This window comes from Lissotriton helveticus, chromosome 8 (genome assembly GCF_964261635.1).
Source record: "Lissotriton helveticus chromosome 8, aLisHel1.1, whole genome shotgun sequence".
NCBI classification, from domain to species: domain Eukaryota; kingdom Metazoa; phylum Chordata; class Amphibia; order Caudata; family Salamandridae; genus Lissotriton; species Lissotriton helveticus.
Window position 1 is genome coordinate 65,736,021 of NC_136069.1, and position 18,745 is coordinate 65,754,765.

General features: G+C 44.1%; 1 protein-coding gene across 1 annotated transcript in view; it reads right to left on the minus strand.

Annotated features, from left to right (window-relative positions):
- Positions 1–18,745, minus strand: part of KPNA1 (karyopherin subunit alpha 1) — a 205,752-nt gene that overhangs the window by 17,747 nt on the left and 169,260 nt on the right. The window contains exons 12-13 of the mRNA XM_078656634.1: positions 12,228–12,355; positions 11,950–12,128 (exon numbers count right to left, since the gene is read on the minus strand). Coding sequence (XP_078512760.1) covers positions 11,950–12,128; positions 12,228–12,355 — 307 coding nt within the window. The remainder of the gene's footprint in view (positions 1–11,949; positions 12,129–12,227; positions 12,356–18,745) is intronic.

Consider the following 18,745-nt stretch of genomic DNA (forward strand, 5'->3'; position numbering starts at 1 on the left):
TCATTACCTGGGAGCTCACATCCCAATTATAAATAATTGATGGTATGACACAAAGGGTGACCCAGCATATGCCCTGGACAAATGGGCGATGAGGAACACCCCACTGTGTATCTGTATAGTGGGGAGTTGGAGGGGGGTGGGGAAACTGTCTTCCCACGGTGACGCAAGTACTGCTAAACGCAAGGGCTTGCATCATTAAGGCAATGAAATGGTGACGCTTGGTGAGTGAGCAGACAGCACTATGGCAAGAAAACCTGCTTTCATAGCTGGGTGTCCTGGTGGTGTTCCGGAAATGGGACCTCATCAGGATATCAACACCCTAGGATGCAATACAAGGTACCGTCCTCAAATCATACCAATCGCTACAGACATAACATCAACATCACAGTCAGTTCCATAGATATCTCCCGTTCCGCCATGCACTGTCGGCATACATACCCACATTCACTACAGTCCTAGAGTTCAATCCCTTGAAGGGTAAACTTGCGTTGGCAGACCTGGGGACCATAAATATCTACACAGGGTATATTTCACTCTGCAACGGCTGTGGCGAATGGGGGTTATCGTCTCCTCTGCCGGTCTTCATTACGGTACCGGAGAGGGCACATTACTTCACACGGTTAGAGCTGCCCTGAGTTAGACAGATTCTGGCGGTGTAATTGGCATGTCTGAGTGAGGTTCCATCATGGCAAGTCGAGAGACTCGAAAATTGCCTTCCTGCATCTTACAGATGACTTAAGCGAAGGCAAATATAAATTGTCCCTACTCTACCTGGGACTGACTAGCCAAACAAGATATAGCCAAAGAGTGAAAATGGCCCCCCAATGCTTGTAGCATGAAAGAGGGGTATGAACCACTGTATGGGTTTAGAGATTGCAGTCTGTAAGGCAAGGGTTGACCCCCACCAAAAACACAAAATATGGAGGAGGTTGGCAGATTACAGAGGTGCAGACTTGACACCAGTGCATCCCTTTTACCACATGAATAATGATGTAGCCCAGGCATTTCGGGGAAGGAGGAAGACTGAACTGGGGTGGGACGGCAAATAAGGCATCAAGGTGGCATATATGTAGGACAGTAGATGTAGTGGTGGCGGGGGGATCTGATGGACAAGTATGTTATTTTGATGTTTTATTGTTTACAACGATTTATTGCTAGCCATATTGCATGGTTTAACTTCAAACAAAATATATTACTTGTTTTTAAAAAGGAAGCAACAGAATACCCATTCTTCACAATGGTCAACACTCACTTGCAGTTTGTGAATTTTACCCACTCTTCCATATGCCTCAATATCGCCCCCTACTAGAGCAGGTAACGGCGGTGGAAGGGAGGAAGGATAAGTCACAGGTGAAGGGCTGTCATCCTAAAAAGTTCACACTGATTTGCCCTTAGGTGCTCTCCTTTGGTAAGGGTACCTTTATTCTTGATAATGAAGTCAATGTGGCTGATCGGGACCACAAGGTATATCAACCCTCCACAAAAAATAAAAGTCTCTGGGGGCTACACTATGACTTTAGGAACTTCAAGACAATCCACTTTTACATCCTATTCCTCTTCTTCAGGGTGTTGCCGAACAATACAGGACATGAAAATAGAGGTTGAGAATTTTCTGGCATGTGTCTAGTTTCAAGGTGGTCAAGTGCAATCAGGACGATTATACCAGAGTGATGCCTTGGCAACAGTCAGATGTGTGCCAGCTTAACCAGATTAATAGTGACACAGAGGACTTGATTTGAGAGAAGCAACAAGCGCCATCTCCTCAAAACTCTTGCCTATGAGGTCTCTGTACATAGGTATAGGATTTAAAGGACTTCAATACTTTCTTGCCCATGACGGCCAAACAGTAGTTTCACTAGCTGTCTCTAGAGCAGTGGCTGAAGTACCAGGGATTTTCTTTACAGCCACATCTAACCTCTTACCGCTGTCAAGTAGGGTCATGCCTTGTGTGCCAAGGAGATGTATGTTTAAGAAGTGAAGTTGCAGGTTTTTCCAGTAGCTAGTGTTAGGAGTTTGCTCTCTGCCATCTCCAGGTTGAAGTATCTGCATTAGAACAGACAATGTTACCATACTTCCTGTGGTAGGTTTAATTTAAAAGAAAAATGTCCCCTAAAAACATTGTGAAAAGTTGTGATATCTTTCACTGGAGCCTAAATAGCAAATATACCAGAGAGATGGAGGGTAACAGGACCTCAAAGGGGCACGCACAAGAAGATGGTAACCTGGTTCTTCTGTAGTGGGTTAAAGACTGAACTTTCTTCATGTGGCGTTTCTATTTCAAAGAAACTTCCTCATTTGCGACATCAAGGAATGCCTTGAATCCATGCCTTATGGAAGCAGTGGAAGGTAGTTTGCAAAGGGTCTTCTCCGGGAATCACAAACCTTGGGAGTCCCACAGGTTGTGGTGTTGACCAGGATATGGTCTGCCTCTTTGGCAGAAACTCCGCTTCAGTGGAAAGGTAGACAATTATTTGGGAAACAGTGGCCGGTGTCTCCATGGCATGACCACCGCTGTCAAATGATGGATCAACGTCAAGAAGGAGAGAATGTAAGTCGCTGGAGATGCCATTGTGCGTCTGGAATGCTCCGACATAGACTTATTGCTTCTGTGGCTGTTTAGGCATTGAGCAGTTTCCTGATAGACAGCAGGCCCGTGCCTTCCCCAACGTCCAAGTCTAATGATGAGCAGCAATACATTCGACAAGAATGCCAATGGCTCTTTTTTACAGCTTTTCTGATCTTTTACTGGATCACCTTCTGTGAAATTCCTGAAGAGTTGTAAGCATCACCACACTGGAAGCAATGTTTCTTGGTCTGTTTTGGGGAATTTTTCCCTGGTTTGTCTTCCAATTGGTCATGAACTGTAATGCCTGCAAAATTTGAAATAATTTGGCAAAACTAAAACCTTGTGAAATAATTTGAAGATGGCAAACACCACGTGCCTGGTGTGGAAAAGTGTCAGCCTCTCATTCCATAATAAGGGCACTTCACAAATAAAAAAAAAGCCTTTGGACTAAAACAACTTCTAGAAAAGATCAAAGAAAAAGAGCTTTTTCTCCTGCCATAAGTAAATAAATGTCGAGGGAAAGAGTTTGAATTCTAAAACATTTATCAGGTGTGAACAGACCCAATGCGTTCCAGGATCCCACTCAAGCCAGTAAACAAAAGCGGACAGGCATTTGCCAGTACAAGGCATCAGGTGTAGTGGAAACTCCTAAAGCCTTAAAGGGGCAGGAGGGTTTTTAGGTCTCGCGCGCATCGAGCGGAGCGAGAATTCAAGTAGCGAAAATCCTCGTGAAACCACCAGCTTTTTGCTGGCGGTTTTCATGAAGTTCACGTGAACCACGTGATCAAACATGAACGCGCATCAGCCTCCCTCCCTCCCTCCTAATTGCATTTGCCGCAGAGCACATCAAAGGGCTTCGCCCAGCGTGCGCTCTGCGGCTTCTCGGCTTCTCCTCCCCTAATTATTCTTGGATGGCCGCCGCACACAGCCTTCCTTGCATTTCTCCTCCCCCCTCCCCAGCCAGCTTCCCCCAGGCCGTGTTCCCTCCCCTGCTACCCCATCCTCACTCACCCCTCGCACCCCCTCCTCCTTCAGGCCCCCACCATTTGCTTTTGCTTGTTTACTGTGTAATACAATTGCTCCCTACCTCATCTCCCTACCTCATCTCCCTCTCTCTCCTCGCCCACTCACTCCGCCCTCACCGTCTCCCGCCCTCACCGTCTCCTTTTTGAAGACCGCTCGTCTTTCATTTTATTTATTTATTTTATTGCGGTAATACAATTGCTCCCTACCTCATCTCCCTCTCTCTCCTCGCCCACTCACTCCGCCCTCACCGTCTCCCGCCCTCACGTCTCCTTTTTGAAGACCGCTCGTCTTTCATTTTATTTATTTATTTTATTGCGGTAATACAATTGCTCCCAACTCATCTCCCTTTCTCTCCTCGCCCACTCACTCCGCCCTCACCGTCTCCCGCCCTCACCGTCTCCTTTTTGAAGACCGCTCGTCTTTCATTTTATTTATTTATTTTATTGCGGAAAGCATTGCGTGGTGATCTCTTGAGGGGACTTTAGCTTTTTATAATGAAAAGCGTCAAATCCAACACCAGTTGCCACCAACTCGACTATCCAGTTATTCCCGCCATTATTACAGCCACAGTCACAAAAGCCAGCCCCCTGGCCACTACACTTTGTTTCCGTGCCCGTGTGAGCGTCGCTGGTGCTAGGGCCTGTAGGTGCCGAGACAGGAGCCCCAGCTCCGCCATGACCCTGTGGGGGAATGTACCACTTGCGCTGAAGGCACGGCTCGGCTGGCCAGCGCTTCCTCCTGGGGAGCAGCGCTTTCAGCTGCACTCTCAAACTTTGTTTGCTAACCACGACTAGCGCTTAACAGCCCGGGTTCCCCTGAGCACATGACTGCAGAGGATATGTGCCGGGGGAGACAGAGGGACAGTGGGGCATGTACAAAGACAGCAACACTTGTGCACATACACACAGTCACTCACACACACACAATCCCTCACATACACACACTCAACACACACACTCACGCACATACACACCCCCAGCCCCACCCGCAGTGTTCAAATTTAACAATAAAATGAAAGGGGAATTTCAAGAATCCTTGACTTCCCCTACCCACTTGTGATGTTTACAGAGGGATTCACTCATTCACCCCCCACCCCTGAAAGGCACAGAAGAAACACACCAAAGACGCACCAGCCCAGCGAGAGATGAGGTTACACCACATTGCGAGCGGTAGGTAAGTCAGTGGCGACCCTTCCACAGACCACACGCACCAATGACATTCTTTCTAGGGCAGACGTGAGGGTCTGCTTGAGGAGGGGGAGGCTGTAAACTTTATCTTCTGCACTTTTATGTTTTTTAGCGTGGCGCTAGTAATCTCTGCATCACCCGAATCTCGAGAGCACGAGATAGGAAAGTGGGCAGATAAACACATTTAAAACAAGCATTGGCATTGCCAATAGGTCTCGCTTGTGGGACCTTATAAGTATTTAGTTTTGCAGCACAATATCCTTGGTGCAACAAGGATATTGTGCTGCAAAACTAAATACTTCTAAGATCCCACAAGCGAGACCTATTGGCAATGCCAATGCTTGTTAATTCTTATGATGGAAGCCGATCAGGCTGAACTTTCTCATTAGACATTTACAGCAGTTTGCATTACAGACACTGCAATGTAGTTAGAGTTAAAAAAAATAATAAAACAAAAATCAATATAAATGGTCTAAAATTCGGATAATCATCCTTGTAGTAAATATGATTTTGAAGGGTGCTCCACAACAAATGGACATACTAAATACTTCACACTTTCTACTGATATATGGACACATATTTTGCTATGAAGCGTTCCCCGGTCCCTGCATGCTGCAGGGAATTATGCCAATGTTGATGACTTCAATGAAGATTCCTACGATGAAGAGTCTCTAATAGAATGCAGAGTTTAGAGGTACCCTTTGCCAGAAACTCATTAAGAGTGGCTTTATCAGAGGTGTGGCCTGGGCAGGGATTCACATCGACATGTCTCTGTGCTCTGAGTCGCTGCCCCGGCAGACTTCTGTCAAGTGAACCCCTCAGGTTCATGAATTAGGTCAATGGCAGTGAGGAGTCCCTGAGGAGCAGGAGGCAGCTTTTTTGCTTGCGTTCACTGCACAGTCTGTAGCTTCCTCTGCTTTGTATCCAAGATGGCCATCGGCCATGATGCAGCCATGAGCCTTGAGGAGTGTGTGCCCAGGTCATCATCTGAGGCCCCTGCAAGAAGCCCTGATGCAGTAGTGGTTAGCAACAGAAGTGAGAGGGATGTGGTCTTCCAAAGACGGGCAGAAGCAAAGTTAGGAAACTTAATAGTAAAACACACACTGACAAAACGCTGGTCTATAGAGCATTAATAATGGGGTGTCAGAATGTGGACGCGACCCTGAGGCTCGAACCTTGTTTCCTTGTAGTACTGCGCATGTACCGTAAAACCCAACAAATTAGAAGGTCCACACAGAGCATGAGGTGGTGCGTGCTTTATTAGAGAGGGAGAGAGAGCCACTGCCGGGAGGCAATACAATATGGTGTTTCACCCCACGTCAGTGCATCCACAATGCATTGCGGATGCATGACATGGGAGAAAGACTAAAGTGCAACACCACATTCCCAGCTCCAAAGTAAGCAGTCTAGCCACCACATCCTCTCCTGTCTTGGTAATGTGCCCCGTATTTTTGGGCTGCACATCATCCTTTGGTACTATCTACCCCTTTGTGCCTTTTCTCGTTGTCTCGGAGAGTCCATCCACCTAGTTATAAGGTAGACCCTCATTGATCCATTTGTCCCACGCCACTTCCAATATGGCGGCCGACTTTCCTCATATTTTTAACTATGGAATAGTTTCAGTCTTCCACCTTCTCCATCAGGTGTCCCGGTTTAAGATGCCTATTAAGATTCTGCTAAATACTATAAATAGGCTGTTTCCCCTCGCTTATCCCTACTGGCGCTTATCACTACTGTCCAAATCCCGGCCAGTGACTAAGTGACTCTGCACACCGCAAGGTAAGACCTCCGTGAGCGATCCTCCAAGTGCCAGACTGCTTTTTCTCCTTAATTTTTTCGAACCCTCCTCAGTACAAGCTTTTGTAGTTATTTTGATAATCACCTTGATCCCTCCTGGTACCCTATTTTTTCCTACTTCCTCTTTTCTTGCCTTTTATTTGTCCCATTGATTGGGCCCTATGTATCCACAATCTCTTTCTACCTCATAATTACGTAGCATTATTTTGCATAGTGTGGCCCCTTTCAGATGATTTATCCTCTTTTCCCTCTTAGATCCTGCATCTTATCAAATTTTCAGGATTATGAAGGAAGGTACCTCTTCTTCATCCGAATTGAAATTGACAGCAGTGCCCAACGTTTTCTCATCTCCTTATCGCCTACCAGGCAAGTGTCCATTTATGCTGCAGTCGGAGATTCTTACTCATCTCTTTAACCACCATTGTGTCCATATGCCCCATTTATGTTTTCCTTTTGATTTTGTCTCCATGCAGACTGGTTCCTCACCTCCAATCTTTTGTGGAAACCCCTCATCTCAAAATCTCAATAGATGATATCCTCCTAGGAATGTAGACAGCTATGATTTTTTCTCTAAAAGTAGGTACCGCTTCCTACATGTTTACATCGGTCTCTGTCCTGCCTGTCCAGCATAATCTATAGCATGAATCCCCATATACTCTTTGTATATACACATATCCTTTCAGCACCATAATCCTTTAACGGAACACTCTCCATTTATTCTCTCACCTCTATCCCCTACTATGCTTTCGTTTATGACCGTCCTAGGATTTACCTAGAAACTCCTATCTTCACACTGCATGTGGGCCTACGGTTCTATGCACTCTTGAGCACCTCTGGGACTATGGAGTCCTTATATAGCTTTTTTTCCTTACCTAGCCCTATTGATTATATTAATTATTATATATTTCAGACCAGCATCTGTTTTTTGTTGTGAGCCCTTTATGCCTGACCAAATACTTTGAACTTACCCAGACTTGATGGAGACAGCCTCCGAGTACAGACAGAGCCCTGATGAAGGTTGCACCAACTTCCTCCATCAGCCTTTTACAACCAAAAGTGCGTCGGCGCAACTCTGTCCACTTTAATTCTTGCTTTATAAATTTAGGCATAAGAATAAACACGATGATAAATTGCCTTACCTGAGTTTAATGTTTTGACATTCCTTTTCTTAGAGTATGACTGATTGTCCATGTATTTTAGTTTCTTGTCCTGTTCTTATTTATGTATGTTTTGAACCTTATGGAGCTCAGAAAAATCTATGTACATATTTCTGATATAAAACAAATACTCTAATGTAAAAAAAAGTTATATTTTTACTGATGAAAAATTAATGATGAAATGAATTGGTCTGCCTTATGATTTTCAATATTGTAAAAGTATTGTCCTTGTATTAAGTTAATTGGAGAAGCCTATCTTCTGTTTTGTTGCCAGTTGGAGTCTTACGACAGAAGTAGAAAGTCATCATTATCTTCAGAAGAAGATTGACAGGTCTAATTTTTTATTCTGACTGAGCATTTCACTCTAGTCAGCCATTTCAAATATTTTTATGAGCTTGGACACCGAGCTTTGAGAGGACTATGGTTTTTCACAGGACATATTTGGGTTTCCTGTGAAACGCTAGAGGAAAACCACTGTTAAAGCGGGATGCGGCTCGGTTCAAAGTTTTTCAAATAAAAGTGTTATTTTTATTTGTTATTTTGTTCTGTGCAAACATCTGGATATTAGGGGGAGATCAAGGACTCTTAAGATACAGTACCTAGCTTTTCTTTGATAAAATACATTTGAGATTATACAACAGAAGCTGCAACTGCAAGAGAATATTTTGATGACCCAGCTTCACAAACTATTTGTTATGTTCCTTCTTTTAAGAGCTCCTTAGAACAGGAAATTCTGCCACTTTCGTCTAACGGGTTAAGCTCTATTTTTTTACGATTTCCTTATAAAAGTTAGCAAATTCGTTTTTTGTTAATAAATATTTAGACTGAATAACTGTGTATGGTCTTTCACTCTTACGCCTACCTTTTTATTGATGAAAGGGCATTAACTATATTAGTTTCTAAATTATTATACTCGAAGACTGAAGTTACAATCTCCCCATCAATTATTGACTTTTCAGTAAGCACACAAACAGAAATGCCAACTAGAGAGGTTTCTAGACCACCAATAACTTGGAAAAAACTATGTTCACAAAGTGGCTTTGCCTGCCACAACACAATTCCCAGCAACTAAGCCATGATCTAACCAAGTTCTCTTGTTCCATTTGAAGAGACCAATAACCATCAACTAATCACTAATTAACCTGCTCACGATTACAAACTCCAGTTTCCTGTGAATATCCCACTAAGCTTAAATGGGGCAGAGTACTTTTTGCATTAGTGTTACCATCCGCTCCTACACACATTAAGTTCTCGTTTTCAATAACCACACATTTCTTACTGGAACTATTTATTTTGATCACCTGCTCTGTCGTCACCCTCTACCCCCTAATAAATGTAGGTATTTGACTTAAGGGGTCTGTACACCACAAAGAAACTCAATGAAGCAGACTCAGAAAGAACCAGTTTATGTCTGGCTTTTTCAAAATATGCCACAGCTACCCAAATGATTTTAAGAATTTCTCTAAAAAAATGAAAGTGGAGTCTCCCTGGTACTTCTGTTCTTTAATAGACTATTCAATAGAACAAACTGTTTTAGGGGACCATAAGATCATTGCCCAATTAACGATGTAACTTGAACATAGTGCGCTTCCCCAGTGGCAGCCAGTGTAATTTTCGAATCTCATCCGCTATTGGAGCATATTTAGGAATGCCCAGCAGCAGTCTAGCAGCTGCATTCTGTAAGATTTGCAGCTTATGCATTGAACCTTCCTGAATGGTGAAGTACAGACTGTTACAGTAATCCAGCCTCGACATAGTGAGAGCTGTGATCACTGTTTTACGACATTCGATCGGTAGCAGAGGCAGAATTTTCTTGCAGGACCTGAGGGCATAGGACATGGCAGAAGCCTCTGAATTAACCGTATCGTTGAAATTCAGTTTCTGGTCTATCCACACCCCAAGATTTTTCACCTTGTTGGGTATGGGAAGAGGACCCAAGGTGTCTGGCCACCATTCTGGCGTCCAGAAATTAGGATAATTCCCTTCTTATTGGAGTTTAACTTGAGGCAGTTTTGGGCCATCCATGTCCCCACTGCATTCAGGCAATCTTCAAAACGGACTGCTGTACTTTTTGATTCCGCTGGAAGAAGAGACCACAATTTGGGTATCGTCTGCATAACTAGTCAGGCTAAACCCAAAGGACTGAATAAGGGGTGCGAGGGAGGACACAGAAATATTAAATAGTGTCGGACTCAGTGAGGACCCCTGAGGGACCCCACATGGTAATGAGAAAGGTTTTGATACAAATTCCCCCAACGCCACCTGCTGAGTCGGACAGAAAAGATCTTAAGAGTGTCCAGGCCGAGCCCTGAACCCCGATCTCCTGCAGCCGGTCCATCAGCAAAGCATGATGGACCGTGTCGAATGCTGCAGAGAGATCTAACAGGATATGGGCTGCTTTGCCGCCGAGATCTAGAATAGTCCTCATCTCTTGTCGATTTCAAGAGGGCAGCTTCAGTGCTATGGCACTCTCGAAAGCCATATTGTGTCCGGTCCAAGGCTTGAGAGGACTCCAGGAATTGGCTCAACTGCACGTTTAAGTTGTTTTCAATAATTTTAGCAGGGACCGTGAGTCTAGATATTGGTCTATAGTTGTTTGGGTCCTTTGAGTCAAGATTAGGTTTCTTCAGGAGGGGCAAAATAGAAGCTTTTTTCCAATCTAACGGGAAATATCCCTCTAGGTACATTGAGTTAAAAATGGGTGTAAGAACTAGAGATACAGGCTCAGCCGCTAGCTTTAATATAGCAATCGGGCAAGGGTCCGAAGGGGATCCTGATTACACCTAAGAAGACTGCACGTTTCTGTGGCTGATGTAGGAACAAATGTATCAAATACCGCCTTCAACTCTCTTTGTCGGTCGACAGTTTGATTTGCCATGTTCTTAGCTGTAGCATTGGAAAAAGTGGAAAAAATAGCATCCACTTTATCAAAAAAGAAGCTAGCCAGTTTATCACATAACTCCTGACTAGGCATAGCTGTGATCGTCACTGCATTGGCCAGGCTAGTAACTGTATTAAACAGTTCCCTCGCTGAATTGTTTGCTCTATTAATCCTCAGAGAAGAATTGAAGTTTGGCCTGATTAACCTGCTGTTTGTAAGTAAAAAGAGCGCCTTTATACTTCTTGTCGGTATCCTTATATTCTGTTCTCCATATTCTCTCCAGATGTTTACAAATCAGTTTTTGTTCCCCAAGTGCTTGTGAGTACCATGGGGCGGAGGGCAGCGGTCTGGTGGGGTAGATGATTTTTTTTAGGGGCCAGCACATTCCCTGCCGTTTCTAACCAGCTAGAGAAGAAGCGTGTTGCATCTTCTAGATTAGGGGGGGGCACACCTATGGTCGGATTTAGGGTGTCACACAGATCCTCGGCCTCCACTTTATTCCACGCTCTTTTCAACAGCTTCTTTTTTTCAACTGGCTTCTGCGAAAGATGCTCTGGAACAGAGAGATTAAAATAGCACCGCTTTGTGGTCCGACCACGGAAGTGCGGTGATCTTGGTGACTAATAGCTGCGAGTTATTGGAGAAAATGCCATTAAGAGTATGTCCTGCTTGATGAGTCGCCTCCATTACCAACTGCTCTAGGTTGCTACATTTCATTACATCTAGGAGTTTAGCTGAGTCCGGATCCTAACCAGCTTCCAAATGGAAGTTAAAATCACCTAGAATGGTATTGTGGAATTGTGATGATCATTTTTTACTCCAATTTCCTAACAAGGTAGATTTATGATTCACGTAAAAGAGGTCCTTGTCAATCTTCTTGGAAGCCATTGATCGAGAAAGTAAAATCATTTAGCGGGCTCTCCTTGGTGGCATCTCCCAGCACATTCTTTTCTTATGCAATAAAATGTTCTTGAATTCAGAATCAGGGTCTAAAGGATTGCAAGTGCCACATTATATAGAACCCAACGCCATTTACCTCAAAAGTGTACTTTGACTCCACTGGGTTACATACAAAAATATTATTCTTTTCCCACTTTCCTTCAGTAACTGTTACAAGTTTATTTCTCTCCTTCAGTAATTTTATCTTATTTATTACTGTTACATGTAAAATGCACGTGTAGCCCTTGTGTCATTAGCAAAATGAGTTACAGGCAACCTTTAAATATTAAGCAGCAACTTTCGCTCTGGCCTCTGCCAGGCTAACAGACCATCAGAGCGAACACTAGAGCATTCATCTAAAATTCTCATCAAATGAGCACCGATCCATACTCTTACCATAGGCTTCCTCGATGAGTGCACAGTATGGGTTGATCCCTGTGCCATTCCGTTTTGTTTCTTGCTCTCCTAGTCTCAGGATATTCTCCAAGCCATTCAATGCAACCTGCACGATCTTCGAATCCATCACAGTGAGGAGATCACACAAAGGTTTTATACAACCTAGGTCTACTAGATACCTAAAAGCAGAATTACATGTTATTAGAAGAAAATCAACACAGGAAAGTCTCTTTACAAGATTTCCCCTTTTTTGTTTAACAGGCTCAAGACCCACTTACTTTATTTGCTCTGCAGAGCCTCCTGAGGTGGCATTTGTGATGGCCCATGCCGCTTCCTTCCTAGTCCTGAATTCTGCAGTCTGCAGAATGCTTATAAGTGCAGGAAAAATGTTGGCATCTATCACAGTCTGTAAGAAAAGAAGACTTTACTTTACATGACAAATGTATGCATATGTAGGGGCATATTTTGACCCTTAGAAAAACTGCAATTTCCTCCCAATCATGCTTCTTGTACTCCAACTTTGAGACGATTTTGCACAGCTCTTCTAGAAATCTACATTGATTCCTCTATCCCCGGAATCGGCCGCAAATTAAGGAAAAGTCATTAAGAGACTATGAAAGCAAGTACTATTGATCTTCATCGATCCCTATCAGCAATCAAATATTACTTTTGGATCATCTGCCTTTTTTATTGGGAATATTCATTCAACTGGGTGAGGTAAAACACATGGAATTCAACATTGCAGTGATATATGAAACCCTCCATAAAGATCCAGCAGTCAATCAATGAATCAAATAGGCTGTATTCGATTTATATAAACCATAAAAGCACAGAATGCATATTCACATCATAAAACTTTAAAATACTCTTTAAGATAAGCATTACAGCATACCTCCCCTCATTAATTCGGTCCTATAGGAACAATTCATTACATTTGCATGCCAGTGCCACCTCACCCATATCTTTCCGACTGCAAGTGATCCTTTTATAACGTTTAAAACTGCACAGAAGATACCCATTGAATCCAAAGAAGGCAACAACCTATAACCTTCTGAGTGAGAACAAGGACGTAAAGATTAAATTGGAAGCAAGTATCTAGCTTTTGGAGAGTGGAAGGTGCTCTGTATTGCAAAATTATAACAAGGACAGGGGCATAAGGTATTGGACCAAGTACATTGCTGGGGGTAAGCAATTAAAAAAAAAAAATGAAGAAAGGCGAAAGCCAGTCAAATAAAACTTGTGTCGAGAATTCTTGAAATAGATCAGGTAGAGGCAAGGAAGATGAAACTAAATAGTTAAATCTATACTACTCACTGGCTAACTGCTCCACTGCCTGACCATGAAGGGAATTCACTCGACTTGTGTAAACATTTTTCATTATAGTTTTAGCTTGTCAAGGCATATTTATGGGATTGTTAAAAAAATTCTCCAAAACCCAGCATCTCTCACACGATTTCTTAAGATGATTAACTCAGGGGATACTTTGGACCTTTTCATTAGATAAACAATCCATTAATATTGAGTTAGTAAAATCCAATTCATGTGTTTCCCAGATCTTAGCCCAAAGCAGTAAAGGGGCAAGACCTACTCAGTCCACTATTAGCTCTAAACCCAGTTCAGGATGGTATAAGAGAGGATGCACTTTTTGGGACCATCTGGAGCCTCCTAGTAAAATCATTCTCAATTGTTTGCAGTTTTAAACAATTGGCATATCCCCAGACTCGGCTCCATAAGTGCCAACTGAGAGACACTTGGCCCTATAAAGTGTCAGCATCTCTTTAACTGGGGTGTGCCAACATTGAACAGCAAACCTAAAAAGGGCCTCAACCACTCTAGCCGTTCGTAAAGCTCTTAAAGTGAGTAGGGAATTCCAAGATAACTGGGCGTTAAAAACAACGATTTAAATGTATGGGTGTGCAGTTCCTAAGGATAGAAGAGGTATTTAAGTCTCTGGAATAACCTCCAAATGGAGGAAGTGCCCTCACACACCCTGAAAGGTGTCATGCTTCATCATTTGGGAGTGCTCCTCGTCGGGCTGGTGCTGCAATGCCGGACGGGCTCGCGCGAAAGGGCTCTTTGGCGGAATTCTTTTGATAAAGCAGTTTGGTGAGTGAGGGTATGTGAGCTGAAGTGAGTAGTGTAGTAAGTGTGATTTAAAATAGGTTTAGGGAGACTAACTAAATACATTTTATTAATGTAACTCGCTAACCTAAATAAAAACAGTGTAGCTCACATCGGAGCGAATGATCCTATAGAGCATACATACTATTTAGTTTTTGTCAACGTTTTTTGCCTCATCAGCCCCTAAGGGGTATATTGGCAATTCGTCAGGACCATAAAAGGATAGTATCCTAATAGTCTTACTCTACTGCAGGGCTGGGGTCTTCAATTTGGCAGATTAATCAAGTCACCAGCCATGCTATGTTGTACAAGGTTAAGTGTCACCTTGTATCATTTTGAGACCTGAAATAAATAAGGTGGGACAAAGGCATAAAATAATGAAGACATTACACTTGGTAGACACTTGTATTATTATTATAAACATTTATAGAGCGCACTGTAACCCCACGGGCATCCTGGCGCTAAAAGAACCTATAAAGCCCAGAGGCTGTCAACTACATGAGAGAGCAGCATGTTATCCAGCGAGTCTACTTCTACCCGCCCGGAGAGGCATATTATATCCTGCGGAATAACCAGGTCTTAACTTTCTTACGGAACAGCAAGCCTTGTATTCGCCTCATTTCTAAGGGGAGGTTGTTCCAAAGGCGAGCCGCTGCCACGCTGAAGGCTCTTCCTCCCAGGGTCACCCTCCTTATTTTGGGCCCTTTTACGCAGTTGGTGGTAGCGGAGCGGAGGTTCCAGGTAGGCTTGTACCACTGAAATCTATCCTGAAGTGGCTTCGGGCCTTGTTCATAAAGTGCTTTATACACAATGCACAAAGATTTAAAGCGGATCCGTTGGGCTACTGGGAGCCAATGTAGATCCGCCAGTGCTTGTGTTGTTGATGAACCACGAGGTCGGGAGAGTGCAAGCTTCGCTGCTGCCGCCTGGATACTTTGTAGTCTGGTAATCAAATACCCCGGGGATTCCAGAAGCAAGGCATTGCAGTAATCCAGGCGGCTAAGGATGGTACTCTTAACCACCGATGCTCTAACCTGAATAGGCAGCAGCAGCAGCACCTTCCGAAGACCTCGGATTAAGGAAAAACAAGTTCCCACCAGTTTATTAACATGGGTCTCCAAGTTAAGATTCTCATTAAAACTGACCCCCAGATTACGTACCGTGTTCATTGAGATCAGTGTACCATCTGAAGTTAGGGACCAGAAATCTATTGGCAGGCTACGGGCAATCCCCCCCGTCCTACACTGCAGGACCTCCATTTTCCCACTGTTAAACTGGAGAGAGTTTGCCTTCAGCCACTTTGTCATTTCATGCATACAAGCATGAAAGCAATCCAATGATTCTGCCTGGTCCCCCTCCAGAGATATCAACAGCTGCGTGTCGTCAGCGTAATTGATCAAGCTGATGTTATATGCCTTGATAATACCCAGTAAGGGTTGCATATACACATTGAACAAGATAGGGCTAATTGATGACCCCTGCGGTACCCCATGAGGAACTTCCACCATTTCAGACCGGTACAGGGGGAGTGCCACCGCCTGTCGTCTATCCGACAGATAGGATCGCAGCCACCTAAGCGCTACTCCTTTCACACCAAAGGTCTCTAGCCTTGAGAGCAGAGAGTCGTGGTTCACCGTATCGAATGCGGCGGACAGGTCCAGCAGGATTAAAATTGCCGACTGGCCCCTGTCCATCCGCATCCGAAGGTCATCCAACACCACCACTAAGGCTGATTCTGTCCCATGACCCGGGCGAAAACCGAACTGTTCCCCTTCCAAGATGTTATTAGTCTCCAGAAATTGGGACAAGGTTCTGCTAACCAAACGTTCCAGGACCTTAATTGGGTAAGGCAGGAGGGAAATTGGTCGGTAGTTCTTATGGCAGCATGGTCTTATGGCAGCATGGTTCGAGGGTAGATGTCTTCAGAAGTGGAGTAATGACAGCCCGCTTCCACTCCACAGGCACAATCCCTGTGTCAATAGACTGGCAGCATAGCTGTCGTAGAATGGGAAATATCTCTGTCCCAAACTCCTTCATCAGCCTGTGGGGTAGTGGATCCAAAGGGGAGCCAGAAGAAACCCCTAAGGCCACCCTAACAAACTCCTCTTCCGATGGCGTTGGAAACTTTTCCAGGGAGACCACGGAACCGGCTATCTCAATAACATCCTCCTCTTTTGGCCCTCTGGCCCCTCCTGTCTGGGCCGCTGAGGTAGGTTGAGATTGTTCGTCCTTCATACTTTGCACAATTTTATCTAGAAAGAAGCATGCCAGTCCATCACACAATTCCTGGGACGATTTAATTTTACTCATGGTGCACTCAGGGTTAGTCAGATCTTTTACTATTTTAAATCTGTCCCTGGATTTATTGGAGCTCTTTAATATAATGGATGCAAAGTACTCTGCCTTGGCCATGGATATTTCTAGTTTGTATTTTATGATTGAGCACCTCCAGCTAGAACGATCTTCTGCCAAATACTCCCTCCTCCACTAAACCATATTTACAGATGGTGACCTGTGACAAATCAAACCACACATGCACGCGTGTCAAGCTAGTTTTGGCAACTTGTTGTCATCAGAAGAACTAGTGGCATGCAAACTGCCAGTGTTTGTGGTTGCGATGCGGTTGTCTAAAATTCGATGCTTTTGGTGCAACAAGGACAAATGCGATGAAGCTAGCAAACAAACAAGTTAACAAATAAAATCCCTTTTTGCAGCCTGATAGTTGTGCCTGGATTCGGTGATTTTTGCTAGCAATCCTATGTTTATAGTCATATAGTCACGCGAAAAGCGCAAGTAGTCATACCCCAATCACTCACCCCGTATTTAGTAGGTCGAAAGCGGACTCCCCTCCCCCCCCCCCCAAGAGCGTGTTGCTCACACACGATCTATACGTGTGGGATATGCAGGCAAGTTACAAATAGAAGCATGCTCTTAACGGTATTTCTGCCGTCAGTGTTTGGAGTAGCATACTCACTAGAAGTGGCATGGCGAGCCGCCCTTCGCCTACCCCAGCTCTGTCTCCCGTACTGAGACACGCCGGAGGTGGACTACTTAAGAGCATTTCCTGTTGTCGCGTTGAAAGACTAGACCGTCAACTTAGGCGGCCATATTAGGAAAGACGCGCGTTACCAGGACCATAGTTAAAAGCCTGCATACTGTTTTGCATGCCACTTGTCGTTCTGATGACAAGTTGCCAAAACTAGCTTGATACACGTGCATGTGTGCTCACCAAACGGATTTATTAAAAGATTTATTAAAAGAACTCCGCCAAAGAGCCCATTTGCAGGATCCCGTCAGGCATTGCAGCGTCAGCCCGACGAGGAGCACGCCCAAATGATGAAGCAGGACACCTTTCGGGATGTGTGAGAGCACTTTCTCCTTTTGGAGGTTATTCCAGAGACCTGACTACCTCTTATATCCTTAAGAACTGCACATCCATACATTTAGACTATTACTATTAGGGAGTATGTGTGCTGGACCTGTCCAAATAACTCCTGGTTACTCTTTTTCAAGTACGTTAAAAACAATTTCCGGATAAGAAATTTTTTTGACCTTTCCCATCTTGTTACCCTGTACCTTAAATACGTTGGTTTCTGTTCTTTTCGGTCCACAGACCGTTACAAATGACCTCTTATAAGGTACTTTTAAGTACAAAGTGGCCATAAATTCTAACAAAGTGGTACAAAAGGGGGTAACAAGGCATCTAGAGAGTTTTGAAGGCTATCCGCTGTCCTAGAAATAAGGACTGGGTCATCCAAATATAACATATAAATGAAGCGATACATTTTTTCCCAATCTTGGGGAAATCCAGATTTTCCCCCAGCAAATAAGCCTCCAACTCATTAATGTAAACAAGAAATAAAAATGGGGCAACATCCTGCAGTGAATTCTCCATCGCACCCCCTTCCCATCCCAGCATATGGATAGTTTCCGGATAACACGTGCCAGCAACATCTTTGCCAGTGCTTATGCCCAGTCCTGGTCCCTAAGCACCAGCAGAGGTGGCACAAGACATATCAGCTTGCCTCATTCGGGAGCTGGGACCTGAGCTGGGACCTGAGCTCCAGTGGAGGCACTCAGTAGCTAGTCAGAAGGTGTGTGTTTTGGAGCAGACTGAACTTTCTGCAGTATCAGATGTGGTATGCCAACTTCCATGGTGACTAAGATTGCTAGAAACCACCAGTAGGGATTGTGCTGTAAGCCATGCTCAAGCAGTAACCTTACACAGAAACCCAGTATGTGAACTTTGAGAACCACCTTAGAACCTCAATGGGTCTTCTACTACTTGGTTATGTCTAGGCTCTACTAACTCACTTCAGATTTAGATACTACTTAAAAAAAAAAACGTTTTATGCCTGTGAATCTACTTCTTAATGCATCAAGGCCAAATGTTCTGTTAACAGATACACTTAATGAACAAGTTACATACCTTTGGTAATGCCTGATCTGATAGAGACCTGATCTAGCCGCAGATTTCTCAGGCAGCAGACTGGTTCTGGAAGATTTTTCTTCGAGCAATACCCCTGTGCACCAGTAGGTGGTGTCAGACGGCTCCACGTGGTGTCCGCCCCGGAAGTGACGTCCACATCACCTATATAGGCACCACCACAGCGCACTGACTTCAGTTACTTTTTCACGACTTTGAAAGTCAGAAGTACGGAGCCACGAAGTGTAC